This window comes from Neodiprion pinetum, chromosome 5 (genome assembly GCF_021155775.2).
Source record: "Neodiprion pinetum isolate iyNeoPine1 chromosome 5, iyNeoPine1.2, whole genome shotgun sequence".
NCBI classification, from domain to species: Eukaryota; Metazoa; Arthropoda; class Insecta; order Hymenoptera; family Diprionidae; genus Neodiprion; species Neodiprion pinetum.
This window is the reverse complement of record NC_060236.1, coordinates 35,296,410-35,318,672: the sequence shown is the minus strand read 5'-3', so window position 1 is coordinate 35,318,672 and position 22,263 is coordinate 35,296,410. Positions and strand designations below refer to the sequence as shown.

At 40.2% G+C, this 22,263-nt stretch overlaps 1 protein-coding gene across 12 annotated transcripts in view; it reads right to left on the bottom strand.

Moving 5' to 3' along the window:
• siz (Brefeldin-resistant Arf-GEF family protein schizo) overlaps positions 1-22,263 on the bottom strand; it is a 48,193-nt gene that overhangs the window by 9,055 nt on the left and 16,875 nt on the right. Inside the window, exons 1-2 of one of the 12 annotated variants that reach the window (XM_046629992.2) lie at positions 16,688-17,052; positions 9,076-9,511 (exon numbers count right to left, since the gene is read on the bottom strand). The exons of 4 other annotated variants lie outside the window; for them this stretch is intronic. In XM_046629992.2, the coding sequence (XP_046485948.1) occupies positions 9,076-9,278 (203 nt within the window). In that variant the 5' untranslated portion in view covers positions 9,279-9,511; positions 16,688-17,052. 7 more of the 12 variants (XM_046629993.2, XM_069135889.1, XM_069135892.1 and 4 more) reach the window with 7 other exon arrangements.

Below are 22,263 nucleotides of genomic sequence, written 5' to 3'. Positions count from 1 at the left end.
TGTAAGAACATTGTCGACCCTCTTTCCCTCGATTTCCCGTTGGTTTTACGAAGCTACCTTTTCCTCGCAACCTAGGCTCCGTTCCTCGAAGTCTAAGTAATGCCTTAACCTTTCCTGGTCAGGAAATATCATCATCCGTTCAGTTTGTGAAAAATGATGGCGCATTCGAATCCATTTTCGTCTACGACGAACGAGGCTCTCTTCCCGTCACGTTTTCAAAGGATAGAGGCATGAAGGTGGCTGAAGATGAGAACAAAGGAATAAAGCTGCCAGGCTTTTAGTACAGAGTACAGCGTCTTTGTTCGCCGCGAATTACAAGGAGGGTAATGAAAAAAAAGATCGATTTCCCAAGGCTACATCGCTTATTCCTTTTCACGATCAAATTCCACTCTTTTCCCAGCTTATATTTTTGGTCTGATAAGCAAGGTATCCCAGGTCGATCTCTCCGATTTGATTTTTTTTTGTAATATGTAATAGGAAATTAAAAACTAAGCGACGCGAATTTTTTTCATCTGCAATTAAACGATTTAAAGGCGTGACACCACCCTCCTAAGTAAGGCATGTGGAGGGGCGATTTGGCAATTTCAACCACAAGAAAATAACACTTTTTAACCAATCCAATTGGAAAAGTTTTCTCACAACCAGAAATGAAAAATGTAATTTTCTCAATTGAGAGAGAACAAAAAAAACTGCCCAATCGCCCCTTAACGTGCGTAAATTTGGAGGGTGGTTTCCCCCCTTAAAGTGTTTAATGGTATATAAAAAAAATTCGCCTTGTTTAATTTTTAGTCTACTTTAACATATTACAAAAGAAATCAAATCGGAGAGATCGACCTGAGATACCTTCCTTGTGAGTACAACATGGCAAACGTGTACTGGTAGCAATATTACGATGCATAGATAACAATCCAGATAAAAATTTCATTGTCAAACTTTGGAAAACAAAAGTGACGCACGAGAAAAGGATAATGCCTGAGTTTTGCCTTCACTAGGAAAAGTACAAGTATTAGATACTTGTGACGTGTGATTGAAGTACGTGGCATAAAAAAAAAGCTTGAAGCCTAGTGCAACATCAGTTTTTGTGCGAGATAAGAAACGCCTGTCGAGAGACACGACTCTGTACAATTTGAACATAGTACTAGCTCATATTGTTATCGCTTTACATAGATATAACACATGTGACAATGAGTAAGCGATATGAGATACCCGGAATGAGTTATGTAAGGAGGATATCGCGTAAGCTTTTAAACGTTGCAAAAGTGAATGAAATTCTTCGCATGGAAAAATTTAGACATGTGATCGCCGCGGGTTTTTCAATTGTGAACTTGCTACCGACAGGACGTGAGATTTCTGTATTAACTTGTCTGCTCTGGAGCTTTAATATCCGTTTCAAGTGATTGCCGAACGCAATTTCCTGCCGATGCTATGTTTCCGGCGCAACACCCGTGGCTGCTGGTGTCGTGAATAATTGACTATATTAATTGATAAGAGAATTTACGGCTGTGTCTGTATATGTTATATTTATGACATACCCAACAAGAAATCCGGATACACAAATGATCATCTTGTAAGCTGACGTAAGGGTCACCGAAAACAAGAAAAACCAAGTCAACGACGATAGTCCTGTGAGAGTAGTACACTCGGAAATAACTATCAACGCTTGTTTAAAAACGCACTTGAATTATAAAACCATTTCATGTCCTTTGACAACACACGGTAGTTTATATTCTTCTATAATATTATTAGGACGTATTTATATTGAAAATAAGTGAAGAAAAGTTTTCACGAGGATTCTTAAGGTACCGGTGATGGCCCATCCGTAGGACTCAACTTCTGGCGGTTGACTGAAGAAGGCCAACAGCGCCGCAGCTGTCTTTAGAGAGGGCCCTTGAAGGGCATGGCAGGAGCACAAATGCTCGAGAGAAGGCGCCGGTGGTAAAGGTATGGATGCAATGGTATAACACATGCTTGTCAGCAGGTAGTTGCACCGAAAAAGGGGACTCAGTTCGTGCCATACAATCATCTAGTTTTATACCGAATATACGAGACGCATGGTATTTCAATGCTGAAATGAATTTATAACGAACTCGGTGTGTGACAATGTGTTATAAGTACATTACAGTATCTCACTTTGTAAGTATGCGTAAAAAAAATGTGCCGGTAAAATTTTGGACGTTGAGCTTCCAAGTTCCAGTTTATTAGCGGATAAATTAAAGTAGGTGGGCTTGAGATCAGCGCACAAGAATAACTCTTGAACTCTGTTTTGATGAGCACTTTTAGCGGACATGGTATCCGTTACATATGCGTAACTCTATGTATATACATCGCTTAGTGGGCGCGATATCAATTCGTATTATATTTAAACTTTGGGGCGTTGCTTTACATCTTAAGAATTAACTTGCAATTGATCGTGATACGTGCTTGAAAATAAGTAAACGTTGTACCGTTGCTCGAGGTTTTTCAATTAAAGCTCGCTATAAGCGATAACTTTGAAAGTATTTCAGATAATTTTTAGACCAGTTTGCAGTTTAAAAGGTTTTGTGACGAAGTGAATCCGGACTTGAAGTTGAAAGACCGAGGTGCCCGGAACAGAACATCTGCCGGCTGGGTGTTTGTGTCTCGTGGCACGTTTCCTAGGCTTCTTTACTTGGTCTCTGATCCCGCTTCCTTCTTTTTTCTCGTCCCCGCCATCTCAACCTCAGGAGCACATGCTCTCTCAGATCGCACCTGGCTCGAGATTTTCACGGAAATGTATCGTGAAGCTCTGATCGTCGAGAGGGACCGCAGACGAGAATGAAAATAAAATGAATATATTGATCATCACAGGCAGATGTTTTGGAAGGATAGTCCAGCACCTGCGCTTTGGTTATTACATGTATTATACAATCAGACTTCGCAGCGTTACTGCAACAGTGAACCGTGAACCTTACCGTAAATTAGGGTGCAATTAACGTCTAACCTAAATGAGTTTTTAAGTACAAATCGATTTGCGAGTTAATTTACTTCTTGTACGTGTAAGGTAGCGAGTATGTATTATACTTATAAATATACCGTTTTAACACCGTTGCAGTAGAAAAGAACACGCATCGAAAAATTAACAGCAGCCTAGGAATAATGCGGGTATGTATTTTTACGAATACACTTCTGACTAAACGGAAGTATAAGATACTGATCCCGTATTCTCCACGGACCTTCCCAACTTACGACAAATCTGAAACCCTGGGTCGGGTAATCCTCTTACAAATTGGGTCTGTGAAGAGTACAATAGATCTTTAAACCCTCGCAAGACCTCCTAGTTTCTGAACAACGAAGGAAGATATGTTTACGTACCTATCTATAAAATATCGCCGATCTTCTTTTGCATTTTCGAATAACTTTCGGTCGTACAGGATTATCGTTACGGAATCCTTGTTGTGTTATTTTCTATTCTCAGCTCCGTTCTGATGGCTAATGTTTTTTTAGGCTGACAATATATTCCAAGGGCTTAACTTGGCGGTCATCTTTTATTTTTATACGGTTTTACTCACACTTCCTTTCTGGATTTTTACACTACTTATGTATAATTATGTAGACGCATACCCGTCAATTCTTTGTAATAGATGACACATTCAAGAGATTACGAACATCATTTAATTTAATTTCAGTAATTAAGGTATCCCCGTAACGACAAAATCATTGGCTCGATGCATGTATTCGTTGCCGAACTCATTCCCTTCTTATCTTTGCTTTTTATATTCATTAAGTCATCGTGGAAAAAAACTTGAATTACAGTGTTTTATCAACTCATAATTATGCCGTCAAAATTGAGCCATTTAATTCGTTGAATGGATGTTTCAGGATCGACTGAATTTACCTCGTCATACGAAACATTGATTGCAATAGATGCAGTCTGTTCTTTCACGCGCTGTGCAGTTACGAAGATTCGTGTCCAGAGTCTATGGTGGGGATAAAAAACATCTGCCGAGCGTATAGCACGTGTCGAACACTCTGCCCCTCCTATGGCTGCCTAGGCGGCAGCACAGAAGTGACTCATCACATCGCGGCACACGCGCGGACGATAACCAGATGATGGTAGTAAGAACAAGCCGCAAGACACTCGACTCGATTCGGCCCTTGGATAGAAAAAACAAGTTTGAGTCGTAAACCGAAATAGGTTGAACGTTAATACCTTTATTTGTGAATTTGTAAACTGGGAAATACAACTTCCATACTTCCGGGTCGACGAACAAAATGGATTGCCATTTTGTCTCTCCGGATAATAGGACAGACGTAAATTCGAAAGGGCAATGAAACCAAACAGTTTATCAACTTATCCCCGAATTCTTTGCGCTTTTCGTTGGTACTATTTCGATCCAGTGTCACTAACAAAGCGCCGCGAATACGTAAAGCTCTTGAAAATCCTCGAGACGAACCCTCAGACTATGTGACTTCAGGTTTGAAGTGGCTCACCTGGCACTTAGACACGCGCCGCAGAAGCCAGCTATGGTATCATATTCACTGTGTTTTTAATTCTACACGTACCTATGGTACCACCACGCGCGTTCTTGGTACACGAGGTGTTATTGAAATAAAGGATGTTCGTCAAGTGCACAACCGGATATGGAAACATCTGTTAATCAGCATGAGAGTCCAGATATTGGAAAACGCAACGTCGATATTAAAGTTGCCATCTTTGCCGGGGATTTTGGTCTCCAATCTCGTGTAACAGTCCGGAATAGATTCGAAATATCCTGAAATACTCGACTGGATATGTACCGAATCAGTACTACATTATATCCTAAAACATCGTTTTTCTACTGTAACTTCCATGACCTTGGTCCCCGTTGTCGCCCCTGTGGGTTTTCAATCGGAACGGAGTTTTTCATGATATTCTAAGCACGCGTAGACCTTGATTCCGTCGATTGGCAAGAAACAAAGTTAATTCAAGGACATTGGGTTCGGATGTTGTTGCCAATCAAGTCAGAAACTTCCAATTGCCGTAATAACCCGACTTCTACAATGCTTCTTTCAAGATTGAAATAACACTAAGTATTCACATAATAACTCCAATTACCTACACTTTGCCATTTTGATGTGTCCGAGAAACATGAATTCATACCTTGTTTCGCACATAAAGTGGCTTGAATGTTTCTGGCTGCTCAATTCCAGCCAGTTTTCTTGACTGGATAGATGGCTTCATCCAGCAACACTATTTACAACTTTGATAAATGGTTATGTAGACATACATTTGCGGATATGGGAATCATTTTACGAGGTTGTAAAACATGCCTCTGCGAACAGAAGTGTACCCCATACTTGTATGTAGTGAGTTAAGGCATAACTCCATCTGTTACTTTTAATTTCTTCAATGAACGATACTAAAGTCAGCGATTCAACGCCCGTTGACGAACCGAAAAATCCACTTGCATCGTCGATTCGTCGAAGAAAATATATTCGACGTTTGACGTCATCCAACATTAGTTTTATGTCGTAGCACAGAGAATGTTCGCAACTTACGATTAGCCATAGCATCGTATAAACCAACTCAGTGAACGAAATAATGCAATGAATAATATCTGACACGCGATACGTCTCCACTGACACGTGACGTCTTGTTGTGCCACTTACTATTTGATATGGCTATAGAGTCAGGATTGCGAAAAATTTTGTTTGATAATTACAAAACAAGAGTTGAGATGATTTTGGTGATCAAAGCTCATCATCTAGCGTCAGTGAATGGTAAATTTGAAGCACAGGTGTGATAGAGGAGGATTATTTTTACATGTACCGAGAACTCTCCTTTGAAGAATCGAACTAGAGCACGCAACGTGCTGGTAATTTAATTCGTTGGTAATTTCCTAGTAACCTCAAAGTCTAGCTGTAACTACCGTTCGTTCTAGTCAGCGAACAGCCACGGATTTCTAGCTATTGATTGGACTTGTTAGCATCTAATACAAAACACAGTGCATGTTTCAGCGGTCGCAATAAGTTCCGATGAGCCTCAAACGAAGGGATTATTTGTGCGGGAGACACCGATGGCACACGTAAAAGTCAGTAGACGACAACGATGCAGTAGCTATTGTATACTTTGAAGTGCACGTGCTTTGCGTTCGTAGCAGAGTACGAGGCGCGTCCATATTCGACCGTTCCACTTCACGATTTCCGATGACCGCAGTCCAGTTACGGCTTCGTTTCATTAATAGACTCACGATATCAGTAACTATGTAGAAACCTTGGTGAAATTGAGTTAGGTAAATAAATTACTTCCAGTATCTACTGCACAAGTTCACAGTGAACATAAAGGCAGAGCAAGAAAAGTTAAATATGCCGTGTGATTTCTTTTATTAAAATCTCAGGGCCGAACGAATTGTACCAACATGAACTAAAATTTTCACCTTGATCTCGTTAGTTGAAACCACACAATTTACGCGTACTTGTTTCAATTGTCAATTTGCAGTGAAACTGTTCATGTCGTTGTAATTGTTGAGTTGCCATTATTTCTCTTTACGTGCACGCATTTTCTTTCTCGAAAATTGTTTAAGTAGAAACCATTATCACGGCTGAGAGGCACAACCATTTAGCACGTAATTATCATTAACCAATTAACAACCGTTGATTGCCATTGAAAGCCAGCAAGGATCCTGCTGGAAATAATTTACTTAGCCACCGTGAAGCTCAACCGTTTTATTGATGTTATAGGATTATATCGTTATACTGGTAATTTCAAAGCATAAAGAATATTTTCTGTTTCTCCTGCTGGGGATCTCGGTGAATTATCTAATAACTGAAAATTTCATATCTTATTTGAAAAATTGCTAAAAATGATAAATTTTATGGAAGTTTTTCATCGGTCTTAGAAATGCTGTAAAATGTGTAAATGAAGCACTTGGCGAATTGAATAGAATCGAAAAAATATCAGAAATCCACGCCCACCGAATGTTTTTTCGTGTAAACAAGACCAGATGTTTTACGCTTTTGCGTCGGTGACTGTACAGTGCCACTCGGTGTCTTGACTCCGAAACCTTTCATCGATCTATTTCCCCACTGCCACAAGCCGACTGATATAGCCACGTGACAGTATTGATAGTGCGTCCTCTTTTGCCGCTGGACTTGTCCCACGGCAGACAAAATTGTTACTTCCGGTTTATCACTTCCGTTCCGTATCAATGATTAGCTGGCACGTTTGTGTCAACTGGCCATGCACACACCATACGGAAAAACGAGCTATACAGTAAGGAGACTGCGCACTCACCGACACGGCGAACCATCCTTTCGAAAGATTATCACGTCAATGAATTTAGCACAGTATGGCGACTGGCCATACAAAGGCATCGATATTATGTAATCAAGAGTTGGCGGTGGCGTATAGATGTGAATAATTATGGTAAAGAGTGAACGTACGGTTTTGCCTCCGAGACGCAGCCAGTCGCAAGTTTTAATCCAAGGTTTCTTTCACCAAGTTACTCTGAATCTAAGAAACTGCGCAAATGCAATATGCATCGGTTGAAACTTTGCGTAGACATCAGAGGAACGAATGAGCGGTTCGTCTCGACTGAAATTCAGGCTTGAAAAACCATCATTAAAGTTAGGTCAACACCTGATCGTAATTAGTACTGTTAATTACAGTGTCTTGAAGTGCGCTTAAACATCATGTATAGATTGAGCACACAGACCAACGTCCATATCTAGACAACGGACGACGGAAAAACAGACAAACGTGAGTGAGCCACTGTTTGCCGTATCATTCCGTTGGGTCAAGCCAATTATTGGCTCGGTAAAGGTGAGTCTTTCCACGGAATGGCTGCATTCAAAGGCATCATATGCAGGGATTCAGCTACTGACAAGTCTTAAGCAGATGGCCAGCTTTTCTTCGTTCATAACATCATCATAACCAATCCGACTCGGTTGCTAACTGACCATTCATGTTAGCTTACGTCACGAAAATGCCACATGCGCAGGTATTCCACGACGTTCTAATAGGAAAAGATACCATCTAATACTGTTCTGCACAACTGTACAGTATGTATTTTTAAACACTGCAAATACATGAGCAAGCATTTCATCGCTCGAAACGTGTCGCACCACCTTGTCGATGACCTTATATTGATTAAGGTTAAGGATTGCTTGGTTGTTGCTGTACTTATAGACCAAACTTTCGAAAATGGCGCAACGTAAATAAAACTTGATCATCTTGTCGAGGGGTTTTCGTCCGTCAAGTTCTCAGTTCTGATTACCACAATTATTGTTCTCCAGTACCTTATAGCGCATGTATTAATTAAATGATAAGTAGGTTCAGAAGCATGAGTCTTGCACAGAGTGTGACGGACGTCCATGTATGGATTACGGTGGCTTGATGGTCTTAAACAGTTTGTTATTCAAGTCAATGCTTTAGTACGAACGTATGTATTTCTTAGCCGACCAATAAGACACACCTGCCCGTCGCGCGTGTGTGTGTTGTATCCATCCGCATACATGCCGGACTGCATACGCTACAAGCGTAACTGTACATTAACCAAGCAAAAATAATCCTGTTCAATGCATATTCCGTATACATCTATAGCAAACATTTTTTACTTACTTATATTAACTTTTTACAAAACGGTCAGTTGTTAACTATTCCGGTTCGCTTAGATGAACGGAGAATATCAAATCTTAGATATTCTGAAGCAAGGTGCTCGTCGTTTACGTCTTCGAGCGTTCTCAATTTGCCCCACATCATTCTATACACATGTGTAGGTATTTATCAGCGCATGCATGGTAGGTAAGAGCTTACGTAAGAGCCGCGAGTAATTGACGTACAAGTTCCACCGTATACTGAAAAGAGCCCATTAATAGACGAGACTAGGTCTTATACAGTCTATAGAAATGGTAAATGATCCATTTTTCCTTTAATTTACGAAACAACTGTTGTCCGACTAGCTGTCAATTCGTCAGTCCTTGCTGAACAACGGTTTCTTTCAAGTGAATGATAAATATGTATAGCAGAAATCGCCCACCAAAGATAAACAGACTGCACCAGTGAAGTTTAGCACTGTACCTACAGTAACAGCAACTGAGAGTAAAGCTTTACAACAACAGAGTAAAAGGATGAAATACCGGTGCATGAAGGCTGTGGGTGTTGAATATCCGAGTTGAAGTCGTGACCTGACGACTCTCTCCTGGACGGTAACTATTCTTGTCGTTCGTGAACTATGATGAACTTTCGATGTTCGAACAGTTTGGTGGTACTGATGGTTTTGTCCACATCCCGCGGGCGGTGGTCTTCTTTCGCGCTGTTCCACTATCGTTACACCAAACATGTTTATTAAGCTGTTAGGTGCGTTTCTTGATACGAACTTCACTTTATCAACACTGAACACTCGGGGTGAAATATTCTCGACGAATTATAAAGTTCTCTTAGATCGATCAGTTCAAATAACTCACAACTATACGTATATGTTCAATTTTATTTATCACAATATTTCTTTGGTTTGTTCGGATAACTTGACTCGAACTTGTTCTTAATAAGACACCATTGTGTCACACAGTATACCTGCAGTATCGGAATTTTTTTTAAAAAAAGATGCAAATTTTTTGAAATTTAGTTATGGTGTTTTCAAGCTGCTCTCTCAGCACGGATATTACATAGATACTTGTTGCAGTAGGCAAGGACGTAGGTGGAATAGAAATTATTGCATTGTATTCACTTCTGTTTAGAAATGAATATCATGCAGTTGGGTATCGGGTATTTTATTCCGTATGAATAAAAACATGCGGTTTACGGTTTATTAAAGGTTGCAGTTGTCACACATGTGTACGTGTCGCCAGAAACTGGGTCAACTCAGACGATTTCCAGTTGTCAGTACAATTGAAGGCCAGTCGCGTTATGTTAACTGGGGTTAACCAGTGCCAAATTACTTTCCAAGTCGAAACCAAAACCACGGAACATTCAAATAACCAGTTGTGCAACTTATTAAACGTGGCATAGCAAGCCGTCTGCACGAACGGTGAAAGAATCAAATGTTTTCACCGTTAATACTCGTTCACTAATTTCGTCGCATAGTTTTTACTCACATGTACATACTGACAGTATATAGGCACTATTTCTGGTTTTAACAAGATACAAATATGTTATACGCTGTAAATAGCTCAGTTTTACGTAAAGCACTTTTCGAGTGTCGTAATTGCGTCTGACAAGTTTAGTTGCTACTTTGTAAGGGATGATGTGACATGTTTCCGTCCTCGTCCAGACCTTTCATTTGCGAGGTCACATCGTTATCGAGAGAATATTTGAGTGAAATATTTGTCTTCTTATACTCGGCTAGTTTTTCTAATCGCATCTATTCTGACATGCACGCACATTTCGTGGGCCAGGTAAACATTTCGGATATACCCAAATGTGAATGTCACGCAAAATGTATCAGCGATACCGACACTCGCGCCCGCGGGATGACAATGTGACACTAACTAAGCGTCCGCACACAAGCCTTACGAACTTTTGCAAGGCTCGATCAAACGGACGGTGGAACTAAGAGAGGGGCAAATGGGCTAGTTCAGTGGGGGGCTTGCCTCCCCCCCACTATCGAGAAAAGTAGTCGAGAGGTTGATAACTATTGTAAGAAGGATTTATTTGAATTCGTCCTTCAACTTGGCATACAATTAACCGCTATGAGTATTATTACATCAATAGTTCATGTACGCATGTCACTGAAATAAACTTGTACTCCCACCAATAATAATGGCGCTCAGGCAATAAATTTGTACATCATTCATTTATTTATTTATTGTTTCCCTACGTTTGACCATAACTAAACATCTATGTCATACAAATGATCTGTGAAAAAATTTATTTTCGAACCGCACGTCTGCCCCACTTTCAACACTTGACTGCGAATTGAATATTCGTCCTTCTGTAATAAGACTCTTGAATTAATCGACGACTCTTCTCAACTCGCGTTCAACGATATTTGGATATCGACCTGGAATTGGTTGTCGGGTAATTATTCTACCGTTTACAAAACTGTGACAAGTTCTTGCTGCCGTTGGCCACTGGCATCAGTAAAATACCGCACGTCGACACTTCGACCGAGCCAACCGATGGGAAAAAGTTGTGAAGCCATAGAAAGGTTTCAGCCGATGTATTGACCTTGCGCACCTACGCTCTTACGCGCCACTACACGTACTTACTTTTCATTTATAAAAATGATTAAATTTTTTGCCTGATTTTAAAATGAACGCTTGTAACCGGAAAGAAAGTCCATTCGTCGTACCGCTTTGTCAGCGATTGCATTCAACTCTCAACTCTCAACTTTGCGGCAAAGCGCGCTTTCGCGCTATTAGACCCGTTGGGAGCGTAACACACTCATACAAACGCGGTAACCATGGGCATGTTGAACGTGTTAAGAACCGCTTGACCCAGTAATACTTGAATAGAAACTAGTAGACTGCGACGGAGGACGTGACGGGGTTTCCCACTGGTGGAAAAGTGCCCATTACGTTGCCACCTGCAGCGAAGTAATGGACATGCGGAGGATAACGTCCGCAATCACTACTGTTGTTTACTGTCAAGCGCCGGAACTGCTGAAGCAGTTGTCAACGATCGTAAAAAGCCGGGGTGGCAGGACAAACAACTAGCAGTTGCGAACACCAACTTGGTAGCGTAGAGCAAATCGCCATCGACCAGTCAACATCGAAGCTAAAATTCCTAGCCAAGATGCATAACTACAATTTTTAGGCTAATCGATCGAGATTTTAAGAATTTGGAGGACTTCTTAGTTCAGTGCCGTCGGTGAAGCAAGAATTCGAGCAAGCGTCAAAACTTAAAGTATCAGTGGTTTATGTTTTCTCATAGATACGATTTGTCACACAGTTTCCCTCTTCACCATTTTTATTTTACGTTCACTTATGCGATTCCTACTTTTAACGCTATACAGCAATTCCTTGTGAAAACTTTCTTGAATAGTTTCGCGACCCCTGACATACGAGGATTGCATGCGGTGCCGCATATAATTTCGATGCCTTTCCCTCGTCTGCAATTACTAATCACTAACTTGTCCCAGAGTTGCTGCTCGAATACGTTTACAAGTGGTCATGTACACTCTCTCGCGGCGCGTTCAAAAACGGATATACATACATATCTTTACAATTGGGACATTCATGGCGTGACACGACGTTGCAGCGAACTTGTGTCTATTGTTTAGCTTAATTTGGAACACTCGATATTTTCTATAGTCACTTCCGCACGGATTGGATCGTCGAGCTATTTTATTATATGAAACGCGACGCGAATTGAGGCCACAGACAAAGATGATGCTCGATGACCAGTCCATGCATGCAAGGTGAACAATCTGCAGTAGTCATTAGCATGAAAATCAGAGTGGGTAATTATCATCCTCTACGCTAACTATACAGTACCCGCCATACAGCGTGAGTAAAAACAAAGAAAGTAGGAAAAATATCATTGAGGTTATACTGACAAGTGAATAATATTCCTGAACCTGTAATTGCATATAACAATATTCGATTCACGTATTCAAACCATTCGCAAACACTTGTACATAGTCGTATGTGCTATAGGTGTCAGCGGTCACTGCAGTTTTGGCGTGGGTCGACTTATACCCACGCGGCAAGTCATAATAACGGATTATTCAGAAATCAATATCAGGCACATCCTGCACTATGTATACATATACACAGTGTGTACGTATGGATGGTAGATGGGTACGGCCTACAACGTACACCTACGTGATCACTACCTGTACGAGATACCAATCAGAAACGTGAAAACGGTCGCGTGTAAATGTACATTATACACGAGTCTCTGAACAGCTCGAAAGCGGATGAATGCCGTATTTTTCTTCCGAGTGATTCGCTCTTTAAATGGTCTAACAGTATGGTTCAATTTACATAAACGATACAGTCTCGCCATGTATTAATTAGACAATATTTTGATTACTTCTGGTCTTTTTGGCCAATGGTTTTACGAACGCTGTGGTATAACGTTTTTGACAACATATGACCCTGGTCTACATGATATATCAGCTAGAGTAAAGACATTTCGAGTCAAAGTACCGCTTCGCGTGCCGCTGGATATATCACAGCTGCAGTACCAGGCATTCCATGAATTTGACTGTTCTATTCGTCGTTGAATGACGTGACAGTCCAACATTCTCATTGGTCCTAAGCCCTCTGATGTTGAAAAACACTGCAGGCATACATGAATCTTGCTCTTTACTTTGACTGGCTTCACCGAATGATTCTTTTCTTTCAAGTTCGTAGTCCGCGAAACGTGCAGTACCGTTTTCACTAGATCGCACAATATTTCAAAAATTCACTTACTAATACGTTTGGAATTAGGTAGAAGACTCTCTACAAAGGTGAACTAAACTGTACAGTTGCGCGCATTGGCGGCATCACATCGAAAATCCAGCTATCGCAATGAAAATAACGTCGATCGTCTTGTAGTGCTTTGACGTGAGGTCAAATGTTGTAAAATGATTGCTATAAAGCGCGCGCAGCATTGCACTTGTTTAGACGTCGAACAAGTTGAAGGGTCGTTTGACTGGCGATACGTCTTAGTTACTGCAAAGCACGTGTGATTTTACGTCCCGGGCTGTCGACGTCTCAGGATTGCTATCGGCGATTACTTATCTCTATCGTTGGAATAACCAGCCAACAGGACGTTGAACGTCATCTATAGTGAAACATTATACTCGCCTGTCGTAGTTGCACAGGTATATCTATGTCTGAAAAGTAAAAGTTCACAATCGAGTGAAAGTTGAGAACTAGTTAGTCAGAGGCGTAGACCGATATTTAGTGTTGTCAGCAATTTTTCTCAAAATATTCTTGCTGAATGTTCCGTCAAAGGATGAGTTTGAAAAAAATATCGCATTTCACTTGAAAAAACGTGATGATTTTACTCTACAATGATAAAATAAAGCACAACTATTTATCCACTAAGCTTTCGTTCTGAATGGTTTTTTTTTTTGTAACGAATAGATTAATTTTAACCTACAGAGCATCCGGCTGTTGCAGGTGGGCCGAATTTCTTTCAAGATATTGATTACGTCACTGGGGCTGGGTGGGTGGAGCTAATACGGCATTTTTTAAGGATATCAATGTGGCAAAAATCACGTACATAAATCGAGGTTTCATTATTATTTAAACCAGGAGAAGCCATTCATCGGGTACAAAGTACATCCTGGAAGTATAATCTCATCGACGACGATTACGTCACTTGTATGTGTGTTACGCGTGGGTAAGAAAAAAAAATAAAAAATTATGATAACTATCATTTTCTAATTTTTACTTAGTAAAGACAATCTTCAATCAAAAGATTTACCTTCCCTTTTTATCACTTTTAACCAGAGTCTGATTCGGCACCGTTTTTCAATCCGTCGGCTAGATTTATGTTCATCAATTTCTCGCAATTGTCATTTCCTTCTATAGCGTGACTGTGCTCCTATAGATTCGTGATTTTTTTTCGGATTCAATACGCGTAAGGATATTAGATAACACTTGGGTATTACGCCTGAGTGCGCACTTACGTCAACAAATTATCTATACTCGTATATACAATATATCGAGCGAACGATAACGGCATCCAAAGCAAAAGCACTTTTCACGCCTGTATTTGGACAATACATGAGTTTAATTTACGAAAATAAACAGTCCATCGTCGCCCCATATTCACCAACTACTCTGATACAGGTATATACATAACTATGGTCAGAAACTGTTTGTCATTAACCTCCAAGAACGCACGAGATCATAGGATATGTTGTATTTATATTTTCACTAAATTGAAGCTGAGAAATTGATCGCCTGGAACGTTCGGAGAAGGGAATACTTAAATGTAGGTATAGGTAATGTTGAACCAGAGCCAACTGATTAGTGAAGTTATCCGGTAATTTTTCATGGAGAAAGTCAGCAGACGGCCTTATCTACCGTTGAACTTGCTCCGAGAGAGTGGCCCAACGGCAGTACGTATCAACACGTTGAACTTGTCAGGCATATATATATACATACGCATGCAGTCGGATATTGGCACAGCAAAGTGATGCCGATGATGGTAATAATGTAAAGGAATATAAAGTAACAAACAAAACGAGCCTGTAAAAATAAGCAAATGGAAATCCAACAATTCTCCGGCTATAATTTAATTGTAAAATTCAATAACGGTGAGTCACTACATGTGCAAAATAAAGCGTAACGTCGAATCGGATGTAGACAATAAGGTTTACCCGTGGTACATACTGTACGACGATTGACGACCGATAACAATAAGTCGCAAATTAGATAAACGCCTCTGTAGGAACCTTAAAGGGTAAACGGCGGTGACGCTCCACGTGCCTCAAAGACGCGTCCAAGTAGCGTCAGTTGCTAATTTTGTTTAAGTACTACGCCTACTGCGTCTCATGTCGCCGATTGATGTAGACATCGGCAACGCTGTAGTTGACATTGCACGAGTCGAGGTTATCCTTTGTTTCATTTATGCACGGATATCAGCCGAAAATGATTTGACGTAAGTCAAAAGGCGGAGCAGCGCGACTTCCAACACAAATTATACGCTAGAAGATCTGTTATGGTCAGTCTGGCGAGTTAAATTGACAATACAGTTCTCGGAATTTTCCATCAACACCCGAATTATAATGCGAATGTCCCGCTTAGAAAAATATTTCCTGCATGGTAGGTATTATATATTTTTTCTCCTCGTATACATTATATGTACACATATGTAAATACATATATGTATGTTGAATATATATATACACCTTTGCACGGGTGACGCGTGCAGTAATTCATCGTAACACGCTTTGCATAACTATGAGAAAGTTTCAGCTCGTTTTTTGTTCGACTTTCCACAATGGCACCGGGGACTCTATATAACTTTCCGACAATTCTACCTTCACTTGCTCTAGCTCTTTGTTACGGGTGGCTAATGACTTTCAAAAATTAAAGTATCTCAGTGTCGTATCGAATAATGGTATTCGTATTTCTATGAACTTGTTGTAAATTGGCACCGTTCTATGAGCAGCAGATTATTCTCAGAAGAAGGAATCGCTGCGGAAATTTCGGATTAATGAACAGATACCTATAATCCTCATTTTGTATATTCAGGCGAGAGTAAAACAAAGGGGTACGCCATTCGTTTAAAATTTTTATCCCACTGATATACCGAGAGAGGCTTGTTGACGTACTGTTTATAAGTATGAAACTTATGCTTCATTTCAGCAAAAAAGACTAAGAGCTTTCAACCTCGAAATTGTCGCTAATTGCAACAGTGACAAAAATGACCTTTATAAGTATGTAACAGTAAATTCAATTGGCTTTGATACCATCGCAACGATCACCACTGGTCAAGCTTCCACGAAATGGGTGTCCAACGAACTGACCATTTGGATTTGTAACACTCAGTCGGTTACGCTCGGTGTAAAAACGAAACGTTGTTTTAAAAATCCGTGACACAGAAGCTCAGCCGACACGGTAACGGCTGTGCAAATATCGACCGATTGAATTGACTGTTACGAAGAAGTCGTTATGCTGCCGTAATGAAACTTAGTTACTGAAAATCCCCATTTCAAGACTAAATTAACTATACGCAGTTTGGACTTCAAATTAGATTTCCCATCTTGTGTAAATGAAGCGTGAGCTTAAACTTCTGTATCAGACATCGTCAACGCTTTCCGAGTACATACTACGCACGAAGTAACTAGTAAAACCACAGTACTATGCATGTAATGTTTCCATTAGTGTTCCGAGGTCGGATACCTCATTAACCTTTGCCGTCTCTAAGTGTAAAGCTTGACGGTCTATCTCCACGGTCACATGAAATGAACAATAAACGGATGATTAAGTCTCTGATCTGGCAAAGGCGCATCATTGGAACCCATTCACGGAACACTGGTTCGATTTGATCACAACACTGCAGAACCCACACGTCGATTTATTTATATCCATCACCACTGTATCCACGAAACGTCCGTACTGTAAGCGACAGCACGCTTGGTATCGGTTGACGGTTTCAGCATGACTGGATTCCTGGTGTTGGTTCACCACCGTCTCGCGAGTTCAGCTCAGCTGTAAGACTATGGGACGTCCCCTACTCTTCCAGCGAGCAGACAGTGGCCCTGTCCACTACTCGGCAGCGACTGGTACCGCGCAATAACACTAGACACCTCGTAGTTTCACGTCTGTTTCGATATCTAGAGTGCATATTTTCCACGCTAGAACTACTTCGAGTAATTGACACTATTGGGAGGGTCCCTTGTTCGCGTGTTTTCACTAAAGAACCCTGCACGAGACAGCGAACCGCTGAATCTGCTTTACCTGATTCAACGGACAGATCGCAACCGTATGAGGAATGGAAGTGGAGTAGATGGGACGTCATTGAAAGGCTTAGTTTTTCGATGCTGCGACAATGTTTCTCGTCTGTTCCTTGGCAGGGGATGTCGGGCAGTCGGAGTTAATGTCCTAAAACTGTTACGGTATAAGCCAGATTGTGATGGTTTTATTCCAGTCTGGTTTTTAAAATAGACAAGATGGATGCGTATCTAAGAAGACTAGAAAAATAGGTGTCACACGTGTGCGCGTGCATGTGTTCATATGTATGTGGTTGCATCTTCTTTTATATTTACCGAATAATTTCTTAGAACTACGAAGAACTGGCGAGTTTCCAAAAAATGTCTACACTCCGTAACAAGATTGGCAGTTCACTGCTACCACAAGAAGAGCTGGTATTTATAAATGTTTTAGAATTTTACTTCCTTTATCGGCTCTGTTGGCGATGCAACATCACTAGAAGAGATTTCTTTCAGTTTTGAGGACCGAGGGATACGTCACAGTGCTCGACCTTATTACTCGGGGAAAAAGAAAACCTTGGAGACGGTGAATAGATGCCACTCGTATCCTCAATGTCAGTAACACCACCCAGCCATGTCATTGTATTTCCTGCTGATCAATATCCGTTGTTAATTCAACGTCGGGGTTACGAGAAAATGGCAAATTCGATTATCGGATACAAGTACGTATTTCAGGGTTTTGTATAGAAAGATTAGAAATGAAGAACATAAGGAATGTCTTTCTTATGGACCAGTGTGCAGACTGATTTGGCGGTTGATTTGCGAAAAATTATATTTTATCAAATTGTTCAATAATGCGTAGATTTGTGTATCAGAATTAACACATTCACGTGGTATTAGTTTACTCATCGTCAGTAGCTTATTTGGGCCAATTAGTGATTATTTTGTGGAGCAGTTTGACCAAGCCCAACCTATTTCATAGAGAGAGAACGCAAGATGTTAAACCTGATCCGATTTCTCAAATTTTGTTGGGGTTCTTGAATACTAAATGAAACGCAATCTAGATGATCTCGTAAGGCTGGGAAATCTCCGACGAAACAAATGTAAAAAGTTTCGAATAGACGAGGTTACTACAATTTTACTCAGAACCGTATATACTCGGCTTTCTATATGTATAGTTACGCGAACAAAAGAATGCCTCAGGTTCTTGGCTATCCGGCCTGGTAGTACAAGCAAGACATGTGAGTTAAGTACAACTTTACACCAGTGTGTAAGTGTACTAGTTTAACAACTAATTTTAAATTCTGAATTCGGCATGCAACGAAATTACGTATACAGTTTTACTGCGTCCATGAGTAGGCTATACACGACTGCACGCGAAAAGTGCGGTTCAGTTTACTCCACGGATTACTGCAATGATTGAATTGTACGTAAATTTGATCATTTCAATATTCCAAGAAATATAATGTTTATATTTATCACAGCTTCAACCTCGACGTGCAGATAATGACCAATCAGAGAAAAATATTTTGTAAATTACTTCGCCTCATTAGAAATATGTAATACCTTGCAGGTAGTATCCATAAGTTAACGACATTCAATGACCTTCTTACGTACCGACTTTATTACTGATGTGGCAGGGTTCTGCTAGGTTATACTAACAAGCAGACACGTGATTGGAAGTAAGCATAATAATATCACATCTCGGAAAACTGCACGACTGACTGTCAGTTGCAGCGTTCCGAAAATGATTGATGATTGAACACGAAGAAGCTCGTTCCCACAGATGAATCGATATTTTATTATTGTTATTATTTCTTGTTAAATTTACACGAAAAAATAATCGGCAAATACAGATTTGACAACAGCTCTCCCGCGTGGAATTGCAAATAAACGATTCAACGACCGTTATGCATGCAGCACCGCAGCTGCAGGGCGTTGCAGAAAAATGTTATTTACAGCTAAAACGACGCGAAGGTCTAGATTCACTGCATCCTTGCGGGGATGAAATCGTGGAGCGATAAGAAGTAGGTGGGCGGCGCGAAAAAAATAATAATTCTTCGATAACTCAGGAAACGTATAAACGTGTACAGATAGCAGAATTTGTATACAACGGTAAACAACATACCATGTATGCGATTCCATGCGAAGCTCGATTGTTATAGTCTACGAATTCTATGGTAAGAAATATTGAATACTCAAAAGTAGAATGAAAATAGTTTTGTAAGAATGCACACGGCTATAAACAGAGTTGTTTATGCTGCCTTTTCACATGACCGCATGCAATGAAGTAGCTCAAAACCTTGACAAGATTGCATGCCAATTACTAATATATGTACCTGCAGTAACATTCGCGTTTAAATCATAGAGAATGTATCGCTGAAAGTAACGCATCTGGCAGCCAGTAAAAGAGTCAGAACGATTTAGGAGACGAACGGAAGAATCAGCTTTCTGATTGGCTACTGGAGACGCGTCGCGTTGTTCTCATGTCGCGGCCGCTACTCACACACATACGCGTTTGGCTATACACGACCAAATTGGTGTGAGTGAGCGGACGGTCTGTAAGTATTGACGTCCGCTGCAGCATGAGTCGGTTGCGTGACTTGGGCATAAGAATGACATTCCCGTTTTCGACAACACGAATACAAGCCATGTAGTCTAATCATTATATCCGAAAAAAGGCAAATAAATGCAAGTGAACCGAGAAGGCTGATTTTTATATATTGTATACGGAGGGCTTAGAAAAGGTTAACTTAATATTGTCGACCAAGATTTTCTATTAGCTTTCTGCACCATTTGGTTTTTTTTTTTTTTTTTTTTTTTTTTTACCGATAACTCGGGATAAAACCATCACAATCAACAACGGATGATCGTTGTTGAGATATCGAACAACGGTAGGTGAAAAATTCATTTCACTTGAATTGTAGATCGTAAAAAAAGCAACGAAAACGTATATAATTGCAATTTTCGTATGATAACGGAAAGCCGAGTTATCGCAATAAAACAATATGGCGGATAAAGCTCATAGGAATTGTCTTGGTCGACAATTTCAAGTTAAGCTTTTCTAAGTCCCCCCTGCACCATATATAGAAATCAGCCTTCTCGGTTCGTTTGCATTTTAAAATGTATATAATGACTGTACTGATGTTCACACCTACGATCGTATTCATGCATACTTTTTGATTGTAGTATTCGCATGTTGAGGAAACGTGAAGGTAAACGTCCCGTGTAAATCGTCCTTTATAGCCGCCTACAAGATACACGGCTGTCGCTGCTGATGAGTAAACTTTTTGTACATACACAGCGTGGCACAGCTTGACGTAACGTGTAGCAGCGTCATCGTGGCTTCCCTCTTGATCGTAACCTAACCTAACATAACCAGCATTACCAATCTATCAGACGCACATTTCTTTAAATGGCGCAAAAAATTCTGTATATTTCTTATTTAGATGGCACGAAAATAATTCTTCAGATGTCTTAATATCGCACCAGTAATCCTTTATATTTCTCATTTTCAAGAGCGATGTTTCACTATATTGAAACTCAACAAATACAAAAATACATAACACATTTCATTTTTCGCTTTATAACATGGACAATTTTCTTAGAAATATGTATAATGATCCTCACCGAACAAGGTAATACAGACAGATTTATATCCGACAATCTGAATTGTATATATTAGGAACTTTTACTTATATAATATGCTTTTGTGTTCAATATTCAGGACCACCAGCTTGTCAAATAAGTGCCTTTGAAAATTGCAGACGCTATCTAATTAGTGCATATTTTCTCAGGAACCTCACAATTGGTTGATTTTTAATCTGTTGTTTCGATTTCACAGACCATATTTAGAGATCTCGCACTATTAGTTTTGATATTTCGTCAGAGATCTTGAGATATTTTCTTCAGTCTCCAGCTTAAACGACAATATTTCTTAATAAGAAGCCAACTTTTCTTTTTTCTTGGAACGGACTCTATTTTCTTTAGATTTAACGAAATTTCTTTAGGGTTAGCAACGCTGAACACAACTCGAGTGTACGCTGATTCCGTAATATTTTCAATAGTAAAATGTCAAAAATTTTCCAAGTTCCGATAGTAGATAAATATTCCAATGTTCGCCGTGACGTTTCCTCGCTTCGTGGAAAGTGCACCGATCGGTGAATTCTGCACCTACGCAAGGCAGAAACTTTCCTTATACGTATGTGTGGGTTCATGCTGGGACATCCTGTCTCCGACGCGACGCCAAGTTCACGCATATACCCGCAGTTAGACTCGATAATGCACTTAAAACGCGCATGTAGAGCTGCGCCGGCTTCACCCGAGTTATGCAGATTGTGACACGTAGTTCGATTCGACAGTTGCACATGTGGGACATGGACGACGCTTGTCACGTGCGGGTCTTGCGAAAGTAACATGCAGATTTTTAATGAAAATCCTTTAAACATCGCCATTGCGTATTGATAACGGCGACGGTTCGTTGCTGATTCTTTAAGGTTAATGCTTCGTATACCTAATTTGCGGTCACGGATATAGCACCTCTCACAACATCGACGAATCGTATTGTTGGACGACTCTTCTGCTTATTTATAGTATCTATAATTTTCATTGGTACAGAAACCGGACGTGGGCTTCAATTTCGCGTTAGAGAACTTTCAGCTAATTAATACTTCTGCGAATGCTGATCGGACTATTAATATGCACTGCTTGCGCGTATTGTATATACAACGTTTTTCACAATGGTAACAATAAATCAACTAGTTACAGACCTTAAAAAGATCCCATTCGAAAGTGACAGTTCGTTGTTAATATATCTGTATCGCTGTTAATATTACTTTACTTTATAAACGATTGCCTGCTGAAGCAAGAAATAGACGGCCTTGGATAATCGTGTAACGGTGCAGAATTTATTTGTACCAGGTAGCTTGTTCGCGGATTCTGACATTCACCGATCGGAAGATATTAATATAATTATACACACCTAATCGACTTGTACTCCATATGT